The sequence below is a fragment of the Telopea speciosissima genome, chromosome 4, assembly GCF_018873765.1.
Source record: "Telopea speciosissima isolate NSW1024214 ecotype Mountain lineage chromosome 4, Tspe_v1, whole genome shotgun sequence".
In the NCBI taxonomy this organism is placed as follows: Eukaryota; Viridiplantae; Streptophyta; class Magnoliopsida; order Proteales; family Proteaceae; genus Telopea; species Telopea speciosissima.
This window is the reverse complement of record NC_057919.1, coordinates 14,627,275-14,647,090: the sequence shown is the minus strand read 5'-3', so window position 1 is coordinate 14,647,090 and position 19,816 is coordinate 14,627,275. Positions and strand designations below refer to the sequence as shown.

Sequence of the window (19,816 nt, the reverse complement as noted above, 5' to 3'; positions counted from 1 at the left end):
GACTAATTTTAAAGTCGTTTGACTCAACTTTTACTGAATGAACCTTAATAGGAATATTTTGGTAATTTCCCAGAGCTAACTCTTCTAGCCATTTTGAGATGGTCCAAAACATTAGTTGGGAGTTATAAAAGATCTCTAAATCCATAAAATAGACTGCATATTATCCAAAGGCATCCAATCATCATCGCCATGCATGCATTTAAGGTGATAAAATGAGTTATTATCAAAATAGAAATAGGTAGATAGTTCCCAAATATGCAAATGGTTAATGCAAGGCACTCATGTTGGTTGGCCCTTAGATTTGTTTAATTTTTTGTTGGCCATATCTTCTCTAATGAATTATGTTAAGGTTTTGTATTCTTATAAGAATGACTATATATATATTTTTTTGGTAAACGACTATGTATTTTCAATAGCAAGTAAATTAGCAGATAGGCCATATCATATCAACTAAATCAACTAATTTCGTAAAAAAAAAAAAAAAAATTAATTAGAAACTTTTGTAATCATAATTGTTTAACTAAGTTAAGCTTTATTACTATGGTAATCATATTTTTCAAATAAATTTTTAATTTCCATCTTTAAACCAAGGAATTTATTTACAATAGATAAAAAAATTCAATAATTAAATTAAAAATATTTTGGAATTAGTTAAACAATTTTCCTTGTAATGAAATGAAGCCATCTCATCTTAAGGCATCATAACTGTTGATAAATAGGGATAAATAAAAATAATATTTTAGACAGCTAATAAAGCTGTAACATTCCTGGAATGCAGTTAAATTATTAGGGAGAAAATTATAAATTATTTATTAGACAGCTAAATTGAAGCTGTAACATTCCTACCAGCGGTTAATTAATAGGAAGAAAGATTATAAATTATTTATTAGACAGCTAAGCTAATTGAAGCCGTAACCTTCCTGGTGGAGGTAGATTTGGCAGCTTTGGAGTATGGATAGGGCACACGACTCGGTGATGATAAGGTTGATGAGAAGAAGAAGACTGTAAATCCAGTTCCTTACATAGATTTAAAATTTTAAAGAGAGACAAAAGTTTAATCTTATCCTTATTCCTTAACCCAGAAAAAAAAAAGGCTTAATCTTATCAAATTATGATGTGGCTTTTCTGCCTTACTTCATTCCTATCCATAAGTCCTTATTATTTCCAAATTCCAACAAATTTCTTTTATTCTCTTCCTATAAATAGCTCTAATTGGATAAACTGATGTAATTGGCAAATCTCTCAGTTCCGTTTTAAATGGAATTCCCCCTTACATGAGGAAGAAGGTTGGTGTCAGATCCGATTCATCATAGCTAACACAGAGTAGGCAACGAGTTAATTGGGTTCCAATCCCACGTTTTGGGAAAGTCCTCTAAAATGGGGGAAGTTTCACCGAGTCAAAATCTCTTTCTTTTTAAAACTCTCACAAGGATTAAACAACATTACACACATAGGCCGAGGTAGCTAGAGATTGGGAGTTTTAATCTGTCAGAGATAAAGAGAGAGAGAGAGAGAGAGAGAACTGAACGTGTGGGGAGACAGATATAAGTGGGAATACAGGGAAGGTTCACCAAAAAAGAGGGAATACAGGGAAGGAGAAAACGAATGGCGATGGAAACAATGGAGTTTGATGGTGAGAATGAGAAGCCAAAGCTGAACAAGTACGCACTCGGTTGTGCTATTGTGGCTTCTTTGATCAACGCTATATTTGGTTATGGTGAGTTCTCTCTCACACCCAGAACAGAACTGGGCTTTATTTTTTGGGAATTTTCGAGTAAAACTGAACAACTGATGGGATTCAGCTCCACATCTTCGAGGGTATCGCCCAATGAGACATCCACGGTTGGATTGTACCTCACACATCTCGCATTTGGATGCCTCATTGGACACTCATTGGGTGAGATCCTCTCCTTGGATTAGGATTGTCTCCAGGGAGCAGAGAACGACCAGGGCGCTGCCAGCCATTGGATGCTCCGTGGCAGAACCCTGGGCGCACGCCTCCCGGGAGACGAGCTCAATTCCCTCTCCTTCCCATTCCCAATTGATGAGGGAAGACTGTTTGAATCTAAGATCTGAAATTGAATTATTAATATATAAATATTGCTACAACAGACACTGGTGTTATGAGCGGAGCGAATATCTTTATCAAAGAAGATCTCAAACTCAACGATACTCAAATCGAAGTACTTGCCGGAACCCTAAATTTATGTGCTCTGTTGGGTTCTGTTTTGTCTGGGAAAACCTCAGATATGATCGGCCGACGTTATACAATCGTTGTGGCGTCTCTTATATTTATGGTCGGTGCAGTCCTAATGGGTTACTCCCCTAACTTCGCAATCCTCATGACCGGACGCTGCATTGCCGGCGTCGGCGTAGGTTTTGCTCTCATGATTGCACCGGTCTATTCGACGGAGATATCTTCCTCTTCACATCGAGGAGCTCTTTCTTCTCTCCCTGAGCTATGCATCAGCCTAGGAATCTTACTAGGCTATATCTCGAATTACGTCTTTTCCAAGTTACCATTAAAGATAGGTTGGCGTATGATGCTTGGTATTGCAGCCATCCCTTCAATTGCATTAGTTTTCGGAATCCTTAAGATGCCGGAATCTCCAAGGTGGTTGGTAATGCAAGGTCGTCTAAAGGATGCTGAGGAAGCATTATTATTGGTTTCTGATTCGAAAAAGGAGGCGAAATCAAGATTTCGCGACGTCAAAATAGCTGCAGGGATCGACGAAAACTGTAAGGAAGACATAGTTATTCCGTCAAAGAAAACAGCTTCCGGTGGCGGCGTTTGGAAAGAACTCTTTATAAGACCAACACCCACTGTTCGTCGGATAATGCTATCTGCTTGGGGGATCCATTTCCTTCAACATCTAACAGGTATAGAAGCTGTGATCTTGTATAGTCCAAGAATCTTCAAGAAAGCTGGGATTATGGATAAGCAGAAGCTTTTGCTTGCTACAGTTGGGGTTGGGATTACTAAAGCAATCTTTATCTTTGTTGCTATCTTCAACTTAGACAAGTTTGGGAGGAGAAAATTGATGTTGACCAGTGCTATAGGTGTGACTACAGCATTAACAGTATTAGGGTTCTGTTTGACAATGGTGGATCACTCTAAAAAGCAGCTTTTTTGGGCTTTATGTCTTAGTATTATTTCTACATATACATATGTGGCTTTTTTCTCAATTGGGCTTGCACCCATTACATGGGTTTATACATCAGAGATATTTCCCTTGAGACTTAGGGCACAAGGAGTTAGTATTGGGGTGTCTATTAATAGGGCTATGAATGCTATGATTTCTATGAGTTTCATATCAATCTATGAAGCTATAACTATTGGTGGTGCTTTCTTTATGTTTGCTGGGTTTGGAGCATTGGCTATAGTGTTCTTTTACTTCTTTATGCCTGAAACTAAGGGAAAAGCTTTGGAAGAGATTGAGATGTTATTTACCCCAAAGGGTTCTAAAGCTCAACAAAGAAATGGAGAAGTTGGTGTTTAGATGATCAGCCTTACAAGAGAAATAAACTAGTTGAATGTTGGTTGTATTTTTGTCTCTTTTTTTTAGTGTTTTTTGTATACTAAAGATTAAGGAGAAAGGTTTCCTACACTTTGCGAGAATGAAAACCCAAAGCTTATATATGTACAATCTCTCTTTGCATAGAATAGAATTTCATGGAATTGTATGAGTGATACATTTTGGCAATATTTACTAGTTTGTGAGGATTGTAATTCCTAATGCCATTTCAAATTTCTTTCTTTTTCTACATACCCCTCTCTCTATCTCTGGGTTTCATTCTTCTATGATTTGAACATTTATCTTTTCCTCCATTTTTTTTTTGGGGTGGTTGAGGTATCTTTTTTCGGTTACATAAAAAAACCCACATAAAGATAAAATCTTTAATGATTTGAGCATCTATCTTTTCCTCCATTTTTTTTGGGGGGGGGGGGTTGGGGGTGGTTGAAATATCCTTTTTTTGGTTACATTAAAAAAAACCCACATGAAGAGAGAATCTCCTCACCAATTTTTTTTTGGTGGAAAAAAGATCTATTGATTTGAACGGATTACATGTCTGTCATTCACAACAGCATTCGTTATAGAAAAACAGGGATCGGACATGGGCAAACATTTCTAACCGAAACAGACTCAGTCCTCCTCACAGGGGTATCTGCTCACCAATGCAAAAAGTATTTTTGATCTGGGAGACCTTAACCATAATTAATAAATACGCGTATTATATTATATGCATACACATGCATCCATCTAATTCGGAAAAATAAAAAAATAAAAAAATTTATGATTAGTTGTATATATATGGTAAAATGTACACATTTTAAAAAATAGGGTTGGTAGCCTTTTTTTTTAATTAAAAAAAAAAAAAATTAAAACCCCCAAATCCTGATTTCCTTCACTGCCTTTCTTCTTCTAATGAGTAAGGTTTTGAACCCTAAATCCATATTTCGTTATTCCCTTGTGCCGACATTGGTTGCAGCGGTGTGTACCGATTGCAACGATGAGTCTCCTCTAAGAGAACTGAGTCATTTTGGCAATCTTTACTAGTTTGTGAGGATTGTAATTCCTTTACTGGAATTTAGAATTTCTTTATTTCTCTTCCTTGTTTATGGGATGAATCTCTTCTCTTTACTCAATTTTACCATTCTTGGGAAGTAATGAACCTTTTCCTTTATGTTCTTTTTTCTACATACCCGGCCTCTCTCTCAAGATCTCTAGGTTTCAATCATTAATGGTTCGAGCATCTATTCTTCCTCCATTAATGGTTTGCAACGACTATTAGAGGGGTCTACAGGGCTGTTTTTATCTTGGAGGCCGATTCACAAGAACTCGGCTTGCGCCATAGGAGGCGTTTATAGTCTTAAGAAAAATGTCCGTTGTCACAACTCAGTCCCCACCAATTCTTTAAATTTCTCGATGCAATTTCATGTTCGTAACACTATATTTGGTACTTGAATTTACTGGCATCAACCTTGGGTTGTCTACAGTTCAAATAAGTACTCAATTCCCTTTATTTACATGTGATATAGAGTTCTACTTGCATCTAAATACATCCAAAAAGAAAGTTACGAGCGTGGAAGCAGAGGTAAGAGCAACTATGGAAGGAAAATCTTCATCTTTAGGCAATCTAACAGCTGGATTGGAGCTGAAGCCGGTCGACCGACTAAGATGGGCAATCGACTGGTTGATGCTTTGATGCAGGATTGCATCGGTTTCAAATGGCTTCTATAAAGGGTTTCATATCCTCATCCTTGATGCTATTATATGTTAATCATACCAAAATTCTATAAATTTACAATCTCTTGAACCAGATCTTGTTAATTTTGCTTCGGGTTTGCTAGTCATGTAAGAAATTACCACTCATATGTTGCCTCTATCCCCCCCCTTCCCCCCTCCCCTCTTCTTTTTCTTCTCCCCCTCCCATCTACATCATTACGTATTTTTGAGTTTAGATCTGCTACCTTCCATGGGGCATAGGTCCCACACCCCATGGAGGGTTCAAATCTATCCCCACCCATCCCCATGTGGGTAGCAGATCTGAACTCAAAAATAATCTGGATCAGCTACCCACATGGGGACGGGTGGGACCCACGCCCCATGGAAGGGTTAGATCTGTGCCCACCCGTCCCCATGTGGGTAGCTGATCCGGATTATTTTTTTTGTTGTAGGTCGAGTAGTTGGTCTACCAATTGTTGCCAATATCACCATTTTAGGTACAGGCCTTTAAGGTTTGGGCCATGCCCAACAGGTTAAAAGCCTATAAAACCAAGGCCAAGTCATTACCAAAAGTTAATCAGTTATGAAAGTTTAGGCCCAAACCTAGCTTAGGGACCTAACTCAAGCTCAAGCCCAAGCCCAGAAACATTGTGCAAACTTATAAACCCATCATCATATAAAGCTGTCCCTTTGGAAATCCTTACCAAATTGTATTAATGTAATTAATTAGAAGCCCATACATTGGTCACATGTAAAATTTGCAGCCCTACTTCATCATATAGCCAGCCAGTTATGTACATATATATATATTGCAGCTTTTTTCTTGTATTTTCATTGTTCTAATCAGGGAAAAAGATTACCTAGAAATGGCCAATATTCAAAAGACTAGTTGGAGACCGGCGATGCGTTCCAAATGCTACAAATCCAATCTTAGTTTCTGTCAATGATTTTGGGAGATTAAATTAGACGTGTTTGTAATATTTTCAACATGTATGAGGTAGCATCCAGTTATTGTATACGTATGGATTAGTGGAAGCGAGTTATTGATCGACAGATCTAATTGGATGTATATGAAAGGATAGCTATGCCCATTAATAGCTATCATCTACAACTTGTGTAAGAAAAGAAAGTGACTCATATTGCAATGAAACTTTTTAGCATCCTTTAATTCAATGTGGGAATGCAATATGGGGACATGAGCATCAAAGGGTCCAAGGGATCACAACAATATATGGTGCCACCTTGCCACCCACTTTCACAAGAGGACACTAAGTAATGCAGCAAAGGGCCCAAGGGATCACACCAATATATAATGACACCCACTTAGACAAGAGGACATTTATGTAATAATCCTCTCTTTCTCTTTCTCTCTCATGATTTTAGTGCACGGTATCGGATCGAGTATCGATCATTAGCAAAACCGATACGATATCGATACAGTATTGACATGGATTGATCATATCGAACAAATTTACCCATGATTTCTCTTAAAAAACAGGTTTTTTTATAAAACTATTTTACCCTTTGTCTGTACTGTGTCATCGATACAATATCGATTTAAAATCAGAATCGATGACTAGAAAATCTAATATGGACGATTTAATTGCTATAGATACCTGAAACCATTCTCTCTCTCTTTCTCTCTCTTTTAAGGTTTTGGAGCAATGAAAGACACCGATGGATCTTCAACCAAAAAAAAAGAAGAAAGAGACCACCACATTCATTTGCCTAGCTAAAGTTCTAGAAAAGCATTCACCGAAAAATTAAAGTACATTGCAAAGCTTTGCCACTCATCTACGTTGTAGGGTCTCTCAGTTAACTCTTTAACCAAATCAAACTGACTCAGGATTGGAAAGTGAAGTCGAGTAATCAGAAAAGAAATAATATTCTATCTTTTATTTTTTGATAAAGAGAAAGAATAAACTATCAAAGGATCTTTACTAGGTCTAGATTCTAGAAAGAATATATTATCTTTTTTTCTTCTTTTTTTTTTTGTGTTTTTTTGATAATAGAATATTCTATCTTGACTTGACAACATTTGCTTCGTCTCTCGATCATTTGGCTACCATAAGATACCATGCGTGCTACCTTAAGGTGTGCTTGCTCCAATGAGACATGTGAGACCCATTTGGCATGAAATAGATAGATTCGATACAACAAATATGGAGACCATATGAGGATGTTTAGGCATACCTGAATTCATGGTAAGAAGAATTATTATTATTATTATTATTTATTAGAAAAAGAAAAGATTATATTAAAAGGAAGAAGATTTACGGCCTAAAATAGAGATGTCCTACTGCATCTTTATGCAGCAAGTCAACTAGTCTGGGGGAAGACTGTCTAAACAAAAGTGAAGCTCCTGAAGACTCTGAACAAAGCCAGTCAAAAAATCTGCACAAAAGCTTGTCTTACGCACTTGGAAGAGGAAGAGGGTCTGCTGGAAGGAATCGCGAAGGTCCCATACCCGTCGATCTTGTCTGATTTTATTTCTATAACGAATAGAGTTAGCAACTAGTGGACATTGTTACCAATTTATAAATGAAGAGTAAAGACCAACCCTGATATAAAGAACAATAAACAATTAGGCTTCTCATGTAATAAAGAGCAATTAAACTTTACACTTTAGGACAGGTTAACCGAAAAACCCATAACCCATTAGGGATATCAATTCCCCTTATTGGACTCCATCCAATTAAATCCATCAGTCAATACCCTTCCACTAATCTATACTCTATAATCATACAATGACTTACACAATGCTAACCCATACATGATGAAAACATTACGATCCTATTTTTCTCATGAGAGAGACTGAACATAAAATTAGGGTTGTAAACGGATCGGATTCGGTTCGGATAGTGCTATATCCGCATCCGCATCCGATTAGCTATCGGACGGATTCGGATAGTGCTAAACGGATACGGACATGGATTCGGATCGGATATTTTATCCATTTACATGTAAATATAGCTTTTCGGATAGCTATAGCCTATCCGTATCCGCATCCGTTTAGCTTTCGGACGGATTCGGATAGTGCTAAACGGATACAGACACGAATACGAAAACGGATTTCGGCTATTCATTTACACCCCTACATAAAATGGACCCTCAAATCAAATTGTAGGTTTGAACTTAATTGTGTGAGTGTGGTGTGTGTTTTGTATATCCGCCATTCCACGGTCCTAACAGTCGTTCAACCTTTCGGGATTGGTGTGTGGTTTGTGTGATTACACTTTCATCAAAAAAAGTTACAATTAAGGCTGCAATAGGGTCGGGTTGGGCCAGGCTTTTTAAAACCCCAACCCATCCCTAAATCCCCTTAGCTGAGTCCAAACTCAACCTAGCCCTGACTTAGGGCCAGAAAAATCCAACCCTAACCCACCCTCAAGGTCGGGCCGGACTGGGGTGATCCTAATTGACCCTAGGGAAAGGGTGGAAGAACAAAGAAAGAAAGAAAGAAAGAAAGAAAGAAGAACGAAGAGAACAAGAAGAAGAAAAAAAAGGTTCGGGTTGTGCCAGGCTAAGCCTGGCTCAACTCGAGGCCTTAACCCTAACTCGGTCCAGTCTTGACTCAAGACCAAAAATTCCCGACCTTGACCCACCCTCAGGATCAAGGTCTCTCAACCCAAGTCCTGTTCAAGTTCAAGGAGGGCTCGGGTGATTAGGAATAAACTTACAGACCTAGTTACAACTTCTAACTTTTTTTTTTAATTTTTTTTTATTTTAATTTATTGCAAATGAAAAGAACTTCCAATTCTTTCCACCGACGTTACAAATCATGAACCATTTGAACCCCCATTAAACAAAACCTTGGTAAGTAAGTGAAACCAACCATAGTCTCCACGCCATTCCTTTTACATCTATGACTGATGAATCCTCTAAGAAGTTCTGATTTTGAATCCTATTCAACCACTTGCGCTTCTTTGATTTCCCTATATTATTGTTGAGTGACACTAGAAAGGAAAAGAAGAACTGTATACGTGAGAGAAAGGCTGCAATTAGATAATGGAAACGATACTGGTAATTTTGGAGGTATAACCAGCCTAAAAAATAAAGACAAAGTCTTTTGTTATACGCACATTAAAATCTTAAGAATTGGTAAACACCCATCCCCGATGGACTGACTCTTAGGAACTAAGATGGTGGCACATGGACCCCATGGACCCCAATACCCTTCTTCCTTCCACTATGACTCCACTACGAGTCTACGACTCTAAGACTTCAACGTGTATAACACTTTGTTCGTTTTACACCCAACCCAACCCAACCCAACCCAACTACGTACCTACCTATACTACGTGGATACGTGGACATCAATAAAATAGAAAAAAAATCATCCAACCTTAACCCAACCATCTAAAATACGTGGACATCAATAAAATATTGGAAAAATCAAATCATGGTTACGTAACACCTCCGCCGCTCATGTCAACAAGACACTCATGGCAGTGTCGTAGTCGTCAATTCTCCTTGTACCCCACCCACGTATTGAAGGGGTTTGATAAAGTAAGTAGTCCAAAAGAAGTAGTAGGAAGGGAAGGGAAGGGTAATAAAAGGTTACAGAGCAATAATGGATTCGACAAAAACCTATATCAGAACTTCGATCTCCACTATTAGTGTATTAATATGTGGGCCTTGCATATATACCCTTTGGCCAAATGGTCCACAGACCCTACCTAAACAATTATAGGAGTTCAAGCCAATCAAACACAGTTTGAGTTTGAGTAGAAGAAGAGTGGCCAGTCCTTGTGCCAAAGTGTGACATGCACGAGCCCTTAACCTTTTTTTGGCTTTTGATACTGATCGTTCAATATCACTTACCTTATCTCCTCCAGCTTGCTTGCACCATTGTTGCGTATTCCATTATTATATATATAGGAATAGCAATATTATGAATCCCGATTGTACATTCCACTTAATGTAGAGATATATATATAGCAATAAGATTTGTTATTATCTTGTAATCCATACGGTTGGATATGATTACCCAATTAACATTTCTCCTTGTGGATTACAAAGCCAAACATGATATTATTCTTAATTTTTTATATAAAATTAGGGAAAAAAGTTGGGCACATTATTGGTGTACCGTAAGCTAGCACTCATTATAATACCCATCTCATGTTCTCGTATGAGAACGTTCCTTGGGACCTGAGCACCATCCCTAAACTTCATGTGGGTGGTGCTCAGGTCCCATGCAAGATCGTCCTCGTACAAGGACTTGAGTCATACTCCTTGTTATGTTTATCTCTCACTCTTTTTCCCTTTGAAATGACTTGTCTGATACCCTATCTCGTGCCCCCATTGGTGCCGCCTGTTAACTTACCACACACTGGTGGGCGGTATGTCTATCTTTCTCCCATTGATGAAGGGAAAGGAGTTCATGCACGGTAGATTCCATGCATTATTCATTCAATAGGGGGGGTTTAGGGGCTTCATGATTAATTTGAATGGGAATAAATGCCCATCAACCAATAATTAATGCAGGCCGTGCATGGGCTCGGCCGTGTATAAAAACTTTTGCCTGTTTGAAAATAGAAAAGCCTACTATCATTGAGGGGTGGAAATGACCACCCTCCCTCCCCCTGCCCGGGGGGTCCACCCCCTCTATTAGAAGAACTTGGGAAAATGAAGCGGACAGGAAACGGAACACATAAAAATTCCTCACTTCATAACTCTCCACTTCACCGTATCATCGTCTTTATTGGGTTTGAGCTTTGAATTAGAAATTGGATTCTCTTTCCCGTCACTATGTTTAGTGAAGTATAATGCTTTCCTATTTTTTACATGGTAGTACACAGGTTTAGTCGATATGATCAATGATCAAGTCAGCATTTTTATTTTAATCAAAGATCGAGTAAACATTTTATTGGTACAATTTCAACTCAAAATGAGTAGAAGAAGTAGCTAAAATTACAAAATATGCTATTTTGTATTTTATATTCATCTCCATTTGATGGCATTTTGGTAATGTTAGTAAAACTTCGAATCAAGGTTTGAGCAACTTTCCTTTCTTACTTTGGAATAAATTTGATTAGGGCTGCAACAGAGTTGGGTTGGGCTGGGCTTTATAAAACTGTAGCCCAACCTTAAGTCTCCTCAGCTGGGCCCAGGCCCGACCCGACCCTGACTCAGGGCCTGAAAAATCCAACCCTAACCCGCCCTCAAGGTCGGGCCGAGCTGACCCTAATTGGCCCTGATCATAGGAAGGGGGAAGGAAATGTATGGACTAGAATGGGTTGGGGAGAAAATCATCAATTTTACCTAAAATAACTCTATACTAAAATGTATTATATCACTTATTATCTTCATATATAATATATTATATAACAAAATGTGGGTGAAATTTAAAGTTTATAATATATATATTATATGGATATATATTTTATAGTATAACTTAAAACAGGGTCGGTCCGGGCCGGGCCAAGCTTGGCCCAAGGCCTCAACCCTGATCCAACCAGACCAGGGCGGACCAGAGTGGGTTCAGGCCGACAGGGCCAAACTTGCACCCCTAAATTTGATCATTGAGATGTATGTGAAGTTCTCTATCACATGGACTAACTCATGCACTGTTAAATGACAAATAATTATAGTCTTGTACTTCACTAGCCATAGTGACACCTAAAAGGACTCAAATTTTATTATGTATAGTAATTAAAGTGTTCTTTATTTTTCAACAAAATTACTTTGAATTTGAATAAGAAAGAGTTATGGAATCAGTTTAAAAAGTGCTTTAGCAACCTTTCAAGTTATTTATACTATTATAATAAAAAATAAAATTAAGTTTACTTTCCTTCATTTCATTTTATTTGCAACCAATGTAGTTTTTTTTTGTTTTTTTTGTTTTTTTGGTAAGAACCAATGGAGTTAAATAAGAAGCACTTCAATTAAAAGGGAATTAAACTAAACATTAGTCACTAGGTTCATAAGCCAAGGAGGAAGCTCGACCTCATCAAACCAGAGAAGATTTCAATAATTTGGTAAGCAAAGATTTCATTTCCTATTCAGTTGTATATGACTAGTTCTATGCCTCTTTACCCCCACACCCCTAACAAAAAAGAAAAAAAAAGACAAGTTCTATGCCTGGTGCAAAAGGACCCTGGCCTTCAAGTTGGATTCTTTTAAGATGATGAAAATTATGGTCTATGACTCGATGATATAAAGGTGCCTGCAAGTTTGTGCACCCTTTATTTGTTGTATGTTTTTTGTTTCTTTTGGGGAAAGGCTCTTTGAGCCCATTGTATATATTACGCCTTTTGATCATATGAAATATTATATTTATTTTTTTAATGAAATAAAAAAAAAAAACTAAAACAATCAATGTGAAAGGGTGTAGAGTATCCTCCTTTCGCAAAGAACCCTCTCCCTTTTTTTTTTTTTTTTTTTAAAACCATCACACTGACTAAAACGGCTATGACATTTTCCAATAACAACATATGATATGGAGCCTATCCCCCTTTTTTTTGGGTGGGGAATGAGGAAGATTTTTCTACTGGAAAAAGGGGTTGGTTGAAAGTGATCTCAAAATAAATTGTGGGGAAAAAGAAAAAGGAAATGAACGGTCTAATTGGGTTGAAAATAAATATGACTTATAAACATTATAGATTTCAGGTAATTTTTTCTAGGATCGAGTTTTCCTCCACCTACGGACTACGGTGAATGGGATTCTATTCACCAGGGGTATTAGATGGACAGGAGAGGACATCACGAGGGTGTTTTGGTAAAATACTAAACCCCTATAAGAGTTTGTGAGTGCGTGAACTGTTCTTGGGTGGAAAAAAATTGTCTTTTTTTTCTATAACGTATACTTGGGTTTTCTTTCTAAAATTTTGACCAAAAAAAAAGAGGAAAATGTGAATGAGAACAATTAGATTGATTCAAAGAAGTCGGGGGGGAAAAAATTGAACCTACCCACCTCCCCCCCCCCCCCCCCCCCCAAAAAAAATAATCCCTCCTTAAAAGGATTAACCATGGTAGATAAGACTCCTCTACTCGGGAAAACCCATGGTTACACGAATCTAATAACAGTTAGAATGTATAAACTATGTTTTTTGGTTTGTTGACCAGCTCTTGTTCTATAACCACTCAAAAAGGAGCTGATTATTGCAAGGCTTACTAAATAAGGTACATTCAGTGTAGAATATCATATAGATAGAGGACCAGGAAGAGGCGCTTGATCGAAAACAACTTCAAGCATCAAAACAAGAAGGTAGTAACAGTGTTACAAGCATAGTTGGGAAATCAGGTTTTCTAATTTGACTCGTCTTTCAGAAAAACCTAATGACTCAGTTTTGTCAAACCCGGTCAAAATGAGTCAGATTTTATTAATTCTTAATATGATAAATATGTATAAATTAGTAAAAAAAATTCAGGAAAAAAATATGGGAGAACAAAAAAAAATCAAGGAATCAAACATCAATGCATTTTGAGTTTATACCATTGAAATAGAAAAGGGAGTCGAGGGGAGTTGAGGGTTTCTAATTGTTTTAAAATACCGATTTACTATTTTACTCAACTTAGTTTCTAAGTGAACTAGTTTTATGGTTTATTTAAAAACGATTAAATTTGCCGAGTTTGTCATGACTCGAATAGAAACATCAAGTCTTATTTGACTCAGACTATTTATGACCTTCATTTTTTACCTTGATCTAATCAACACAATTTTTGATCATGTTTTTCAAAATTTTGACTCGACTTGAATGAGTCGCCCTGATCAAAACCTAGTTTTCCAACTATGGTTACAAGTGAGAAAAGAATTTTTGGTAAAGGAAAACATAAATTGCTTCAAAACATAAATAAATAAATTAAATAAAATAAAAAACAGTTTTTCTTATATGCTTTTCTATTAATAATGGCAGAAAATGCATCTACTTCTAGAAAGAATACAGTAAATGAATAATTCAATCAATCATTTTATTTTTGGTGAAATAATTCAATCAATCATTGATGGTGTAACAAGGTGACAATGGTCTACCATTAGACACTTGCCGAAGAATATCCAAATATCCGAAGGAATGGTCGACAATCGTACGCCTTATCTATCAAATTCAAAAAACAAAAAAAATCTCTTTGTTACTTCCTCTTTCCCTTTTTTATTTTTTTCCTCTTTCAATGGATGTATTCTCACACCTTTTGTTTATTGTGATTAATGTGGGTGAAGATGCTAATCCCAAATAAGATGTATCTGTTAAGGTGGTAAAAATTGAAAGGAAGGGAATTCTACAAAGTAATCATTTTAGGTATCTTGGTTTATTCATAAATAAAAAAGTGATATAGAAGATAAGGTTGTTCATATAATTAAAATAAAATTGATGAAATGGAGAGGTGCGTCCAGAGTATTGTGTGATCCAGTACTTCTTTAAAACTTAAAGAAAATTTTTATTCATTCATAAATAAAGAAAGTGATATAGAGGATAAGGTTGCTTATATAATTAAAATAAAATTGATGAAATGGAGAGGTGCGTCCAGAGTATTGTATGATCCAGGAACTTCTTTAAAGTTTAAAGAAAAATTTTATTTATTCATAAATAAAGAAAGTGATATAGAGAATAATGTTGCTTATATAATTAAAATAAAATTGGAGTAGAGAAGTGCGTCCAGAGCATTATGTGATCCACTTACTTCTTTAAAACTTAAAGGAAAATTTTATTATGATTAATATGGGTGAAGATCCAAATCGCTAATATTTTTTGTTCAATGAATTGAGATCGGATTGGTTGAATTGGTCGATTAGGAATAGAATTTGTTGATTCTATTCCCAAATAAGAGTATCATAATCAACATATGTACCTCTTAGAATAACACTATTAAAGTTCACCTTTGATGTGTAAATAAGAAGAGAAGGGGATTCTACAAAGTGATTATTTTAGGTATCTTGGTTCATTTAGATTAAAAGATCTAAAAGAGACAGGGGTAGAACTAAATTAATCATAGGAAAAGGGGTGAGGAAAAATATGCATAGCTTAGGACTTGTATCCTGAATGATTTCGAATAAAACTGAGTGGATATCAAGGATCCAAATAGCCAACCATATATAGTTGAGATATGGGAAGAAGGCTCTCAACGAAGATAGCCACAACAAAATATACAGTGTCTTGTGAATTAAACGAAATATTAAAAAAATATATTTTTATTTTTTATATGTCAGATCTCTCATCAGCGAGTATCATTAAAGACTAGGGGTGCAAGTTTGGCCTTGTTGGCCTGAACCCACCCCATCCCAACCTAAGTCCGAACAGGACTTGGGTTGAGCTACCTTGGCCCTTAAGGCGGGTCAGGGTTGGAAATTTCTAGCCTTCAGTTAGAATCGGGTTGGGCCAAGATTGAGGCCTTAGGTTAAGTCCGGCCCTGTTTTAAGTTATATTATAAAATATATATTGATATAATATATACAATATATATTGTAAACTTAAACATCACACATATTTTGTTATATAATATATTATATATGAAGATAATAAGTGATATAATATAATTAATTATAATGTTATTTTATAATTTTCTCCTCGACCCAGCAACCCATGCATCTATCCCTTCCCCTCCCCATAATCAGGGCAAAAAAGGATCGGCCCAACCCTGAGGGTGGGTCAGGGTTGAATTTTCAGGCCATGAGTCAGGGTCGGGCCAGGCCTAAGTCCATACTCAAGGTTGGGTTGGAATTTTAAAAAATCTGATCAACCCGACCCTGTTGCAGCCATATTAAAGACTTTGTGTCAGTTTTCATTCGTCTCTCTTAGTCAAGTCGGCCAAGACCTCAAACCACAATTTAGCCTCACATTTTTTTATTAAATATATACGATCGAGGTTAATGGGACTTAAGAAGAAATGAATTTTCATCTTGTCAATTGCGATACAGTATTGTCCAATACACCTTTAAAGTGCATCTGATTTGACCACGCATTTGAGTGTAAAAATATCAATAACTCAAGTGCAAAGCACTGGGAGACAACAATATCATCTACACAAGCTACCAATCAACGAGCTCTCATAACTACTTTAGCCTTTGCATGCCTGTGAGATATTTTCCGAATTGGATCCCACCCATTCATAACAGAAGGCCACCATCGCCTTCTCTTCTCAACTTTGGTCCCTCGGTAGGACCACCAGACCACATACGAGGTAGGTAATCAGTGTGACAGAGGCCTAAGTGCCTAACAACCTCCTTGTCATCATCTTATTCCATGAGCGCAATCGCACTAATCTCTAAACAAACGTCTTTGAACCACGTGGGCATGCAGGCGGCGGTCCAACCATTCTATGGATTTTTGGATTGTCTGATGCAATTTCCTAATTATAAATCAGGAATGCAATGTTAAGCTAAAAAGGATAGAGAATGTACAATATTGTTGAGAGCATCATATTGCACAATAATAATCTTTTGGATAAAGTTATCTGTCATATCTTTCTTATTTTTTGGTAATACTGTCATATTTATATTTTTCTTAGGAGGCAATTTTCCTTCACCCACGGTCAATGCATATCTTTTGAGGGGTTAGGTGATGTGCAGAGGGTATTGGGGAATATCGAGAATAATGGAAAGATATTTTCGACTTCATACTTTTCTTTTACTCTCGGTGGAGGAAAACCTTCTCCTCTTGTTATATCATGCAACATCATCCATCTGAAAAAAGAAGTGCTTGATGACATTTAATTAGGTGAAGAAAGGTTAGATATCGTTAAATTAATTAGGTTATTCTCTTTATAATGGTGAAAGCAGGATATATCTCAAGAATCTGAATCAAGTACCGTATTCATACATGAATCATATATAAAATCTTTGATCAAAAGTAAGGTAACAATATTTTAATATAAAATAAAAAACAAGAGATAGTTGTCTAGTCGTGGAACCTTGCATCAGCATGACGGCCAATGAGAATATGCACATAGATATCAATATGGATGAGATTTTTTATTTCATAGGGGGTGGAATGGTAATTTCATAAGCACATGTATCTAAGTGCAAGAGCCACGTGGATAGGTAGCATTCTTTTGAAGGGGAAATTTCATATGCATACCTATTTTTTATTTTAAGGGGAGAAGGGAGTCATTTCAAAGGGAGGAAGAGAGAGATAGACACATAGGATGCTTGGTTATGGTATACCGCTAGCATACCCATACCTCTCCCAAAAATTTATTCTTATAATAAGGAGAAAAAAAAAAAAAAAATAAGGCTACAAGTTATTTGATGGGAATTTGTTCTCTATGTGGGACGTAAGGGCCAAGCTGCGCACGAAAGCCAATGAGAGCCGCAGGTTGGCACATTGGGGAGTAGAACTTCAACCATTCTTGGAGGCGTGCCTGCCATTTCTGCTTCCCATGGATCTGGAAATTTTAATATTTACTGGCTAGTGTGGGCTCACAGATCACGTACCATTAGATCTGTAAGGGGAAGATCTAACAAAATCTGTATAAAAGGGAAGCTAGGTCCCTCCTCTAACCCTAATCACAAAAATAACAACACCGTTATTGAGAAACGGTGTCTGAAAGATTTTACCATTGAGCCAGTGCTAAAGAGGAGCTTCGAGGAGAAGATCTTTGCTTTGAGGGAGATCGAAATTTCATTCCGCTGCGTTCTTCGTCATCCCCAATGGATCCCAAAGAAAGTATGCTCCCGTGAATGATTTTGTCACATGTTTATGCGTGTTCTTGATCTAACTAAGAGATCCTGATTAGGATTTATTCTTACATCTACGTCCCACTTCGAGAACATTTCTCCTTATTTGATGAGCACATGGTTTATTTGATGGCTGAGGAGTTGTTTCAGAATTTCTATTTCATTTGATTTCGCTCTTGCTCTTTAATGAGCACATGGTTAATTTGATGGGTAAAGTAGTAATTTCATGTTAAAAATAATTCAACAATTCTTCTCCTAATGGTCTCCCCACCACCACCCCACAACCACCATTGCCACCACCACTCTGTCACCGTCACTGTTACCACCACCACCACCCTCAGTGCCATTGCCACCCCACTACCACCACCACCACCACCACCTCCCTACATCACCACTACCCTGCTACCACTTCCACACTACCATCATGACCACCATTGCCACCACCCCCTTCCCAGCCCGCCCCGCCCCTCCTCTGTCATCACCACCCTTTCCGAAGAAATATAGAGAATCTATGTTCAGAAATTGAACTACCAAATGGATTTTTTTATTCTTGAAATATTTTATATTGATACAACCAAAATATTTTCAATTTCTTGGCCAAAAATCAATTTGTTGACTATTTCATAAAGTCAATCTGAAATTGAAATAGAAATCATACCAAATCTGGCCTAAAGCCTCTAGGGGTATTCGCCAAGGTTGTCCCCTTAGTCCATATCTGTTTATTTCTATAATGGAAGTTTAATCTCGTTTACTTGCAACTTACAGGGAGCTTGGTATGTTTCAGGGAATTAAATTGCAAGGGATGCCCCTGAGATTTCTCACTTACTCTTTGCTGATGATACATTTATTTTTTGTCGGGCTACCGTAGAGGATCTCAGTACTATTAAAGCCATTCTGAGCCTTTTCTCGGACCTTTTTGGTCAAGAGGTTAATCTTGATAAAAGTAGTCATGGTTTAGTAAAAATGTGTCTTTTCTGGATAAAAATCATTTATGCTCTGTTGTTGGTATTAAGGAAATGCCTAAAAGCTATTCATACCTGGGTTCCTACCTCTTTCTTTCTAGATCGAAAGTTAAGGATCTTTCCTACATAGTGGATTGGGTTAACAATAGAGATGTAAACAGATTAGATTCGGCTCGGATAGTGCTATATCCGCATCCACATCCGATTAGCTTTCGGACAGATTCGGATAGTGCTAAACGGATACGGAAACGGATTTCGGCTATTCATTTACACCCGCAGTTAACAAAAGACTTGCTTCTTGGAAGACTAATTTCTTATGTTATGTAGGTCGTCGTGTGATGATTCAATTGGTCCTCTCTTCAATCCCATCGTATCTTATGTCCTGTTTTTCATTTCCTCTTAAAATTTATCGTTCCTTGATTCCATCTGTCTCAAGTTTTGGAATGGCTAATCTTCTTCCAAAAAAATGTCGCTTATTGCGTGGGATAAAATTTGTCGGCCATCCTCTGAGGGGGGGGGGATTGGGCATTCGTAAAGCCAATGTTATCAACTCAGCTTTGATTCTCAAATTAGGGTGGCGATTACTCAATGATCCTTCTTCTCTCCGGGCAAAAGTTCTCAAGGCCAAATACTTTCCTCACAATTCCATTTTCAATCGTAAGATCTTGGTTAAACGAGGATCCTGAACTTGGAATAGTTTAGCCAGTTGTATTCCAACACTCAAGCGCATCTCCTTCAAAATTATCGGCAATGGTAAGGATTCTGCTTTCTGGGATATCCCTGGATCCCGTCAATAAAAGACTTTTCAATTCCTTATTGTCTTAACACATACTTGAGAATGGACAAGGTAAGTCACTTCTATTCATCTAATTTTTGGGATATCTCTTTATTGTCCTCTTATCTTCCAACTAATTTTGTTCATGAAATTTGTATGGTTCTGGTTTCCAATAATGAGGATCAATGGTGGTGCACATTGGCCAGAGATGGCAAATTCTCCATTAAACGTGCTG

At 37.2% G+C, this 19,816-nt stretch overlaps 1 protein-coding gene across 1 annotated transcript; it reads left to right on the top strand.

The window, feature by feature from the left end:
- The first annotated feature begins 1,597 nt into the window (after nucleotides 1–1,597).
- LOC122657935 (probable polyol transporter 6) lies at nucleotides 1,598–3,540 on the top strand. The gene is made up of 2 exons (XM_043852732.1): nucleotides 1,598–1,717; nucleotides 2,113–3,540. Exons 1-2 carry the CDS (start codon nucleotides 1,606–1,608, stop codon nucleotides 3,498–3,500), a joined length of 1,500 nt encoding a protein of 499 aa, XP_043708667.1. The 5' UTR covers nucleotides 1,598–1,605; the 3' UTR covers nucleotides 3,501–3,540.
- Nucleotides 3,541–19,816: the final 16,276 nt, after the last annotated feature.

What these genes read in the sequence shown, in the direction of transcription:
- LOC122657935 (XM_043852732.1), top strand. Translation starts at nt 1,606, where the DNA reads ATGGCGATGGAAACAATGGAGTTTGATGGTGAGAATGAGAAGCCAAAG. An exon ending in CAACGCTATATTTGGTTATG is followed by an intron (nt 1,718 to 2,112) that starts GTGAGTTCTCTC and finishes TTGCTACAACAG; the next exon opens with ACACTGGTGTTATGAGCGGA.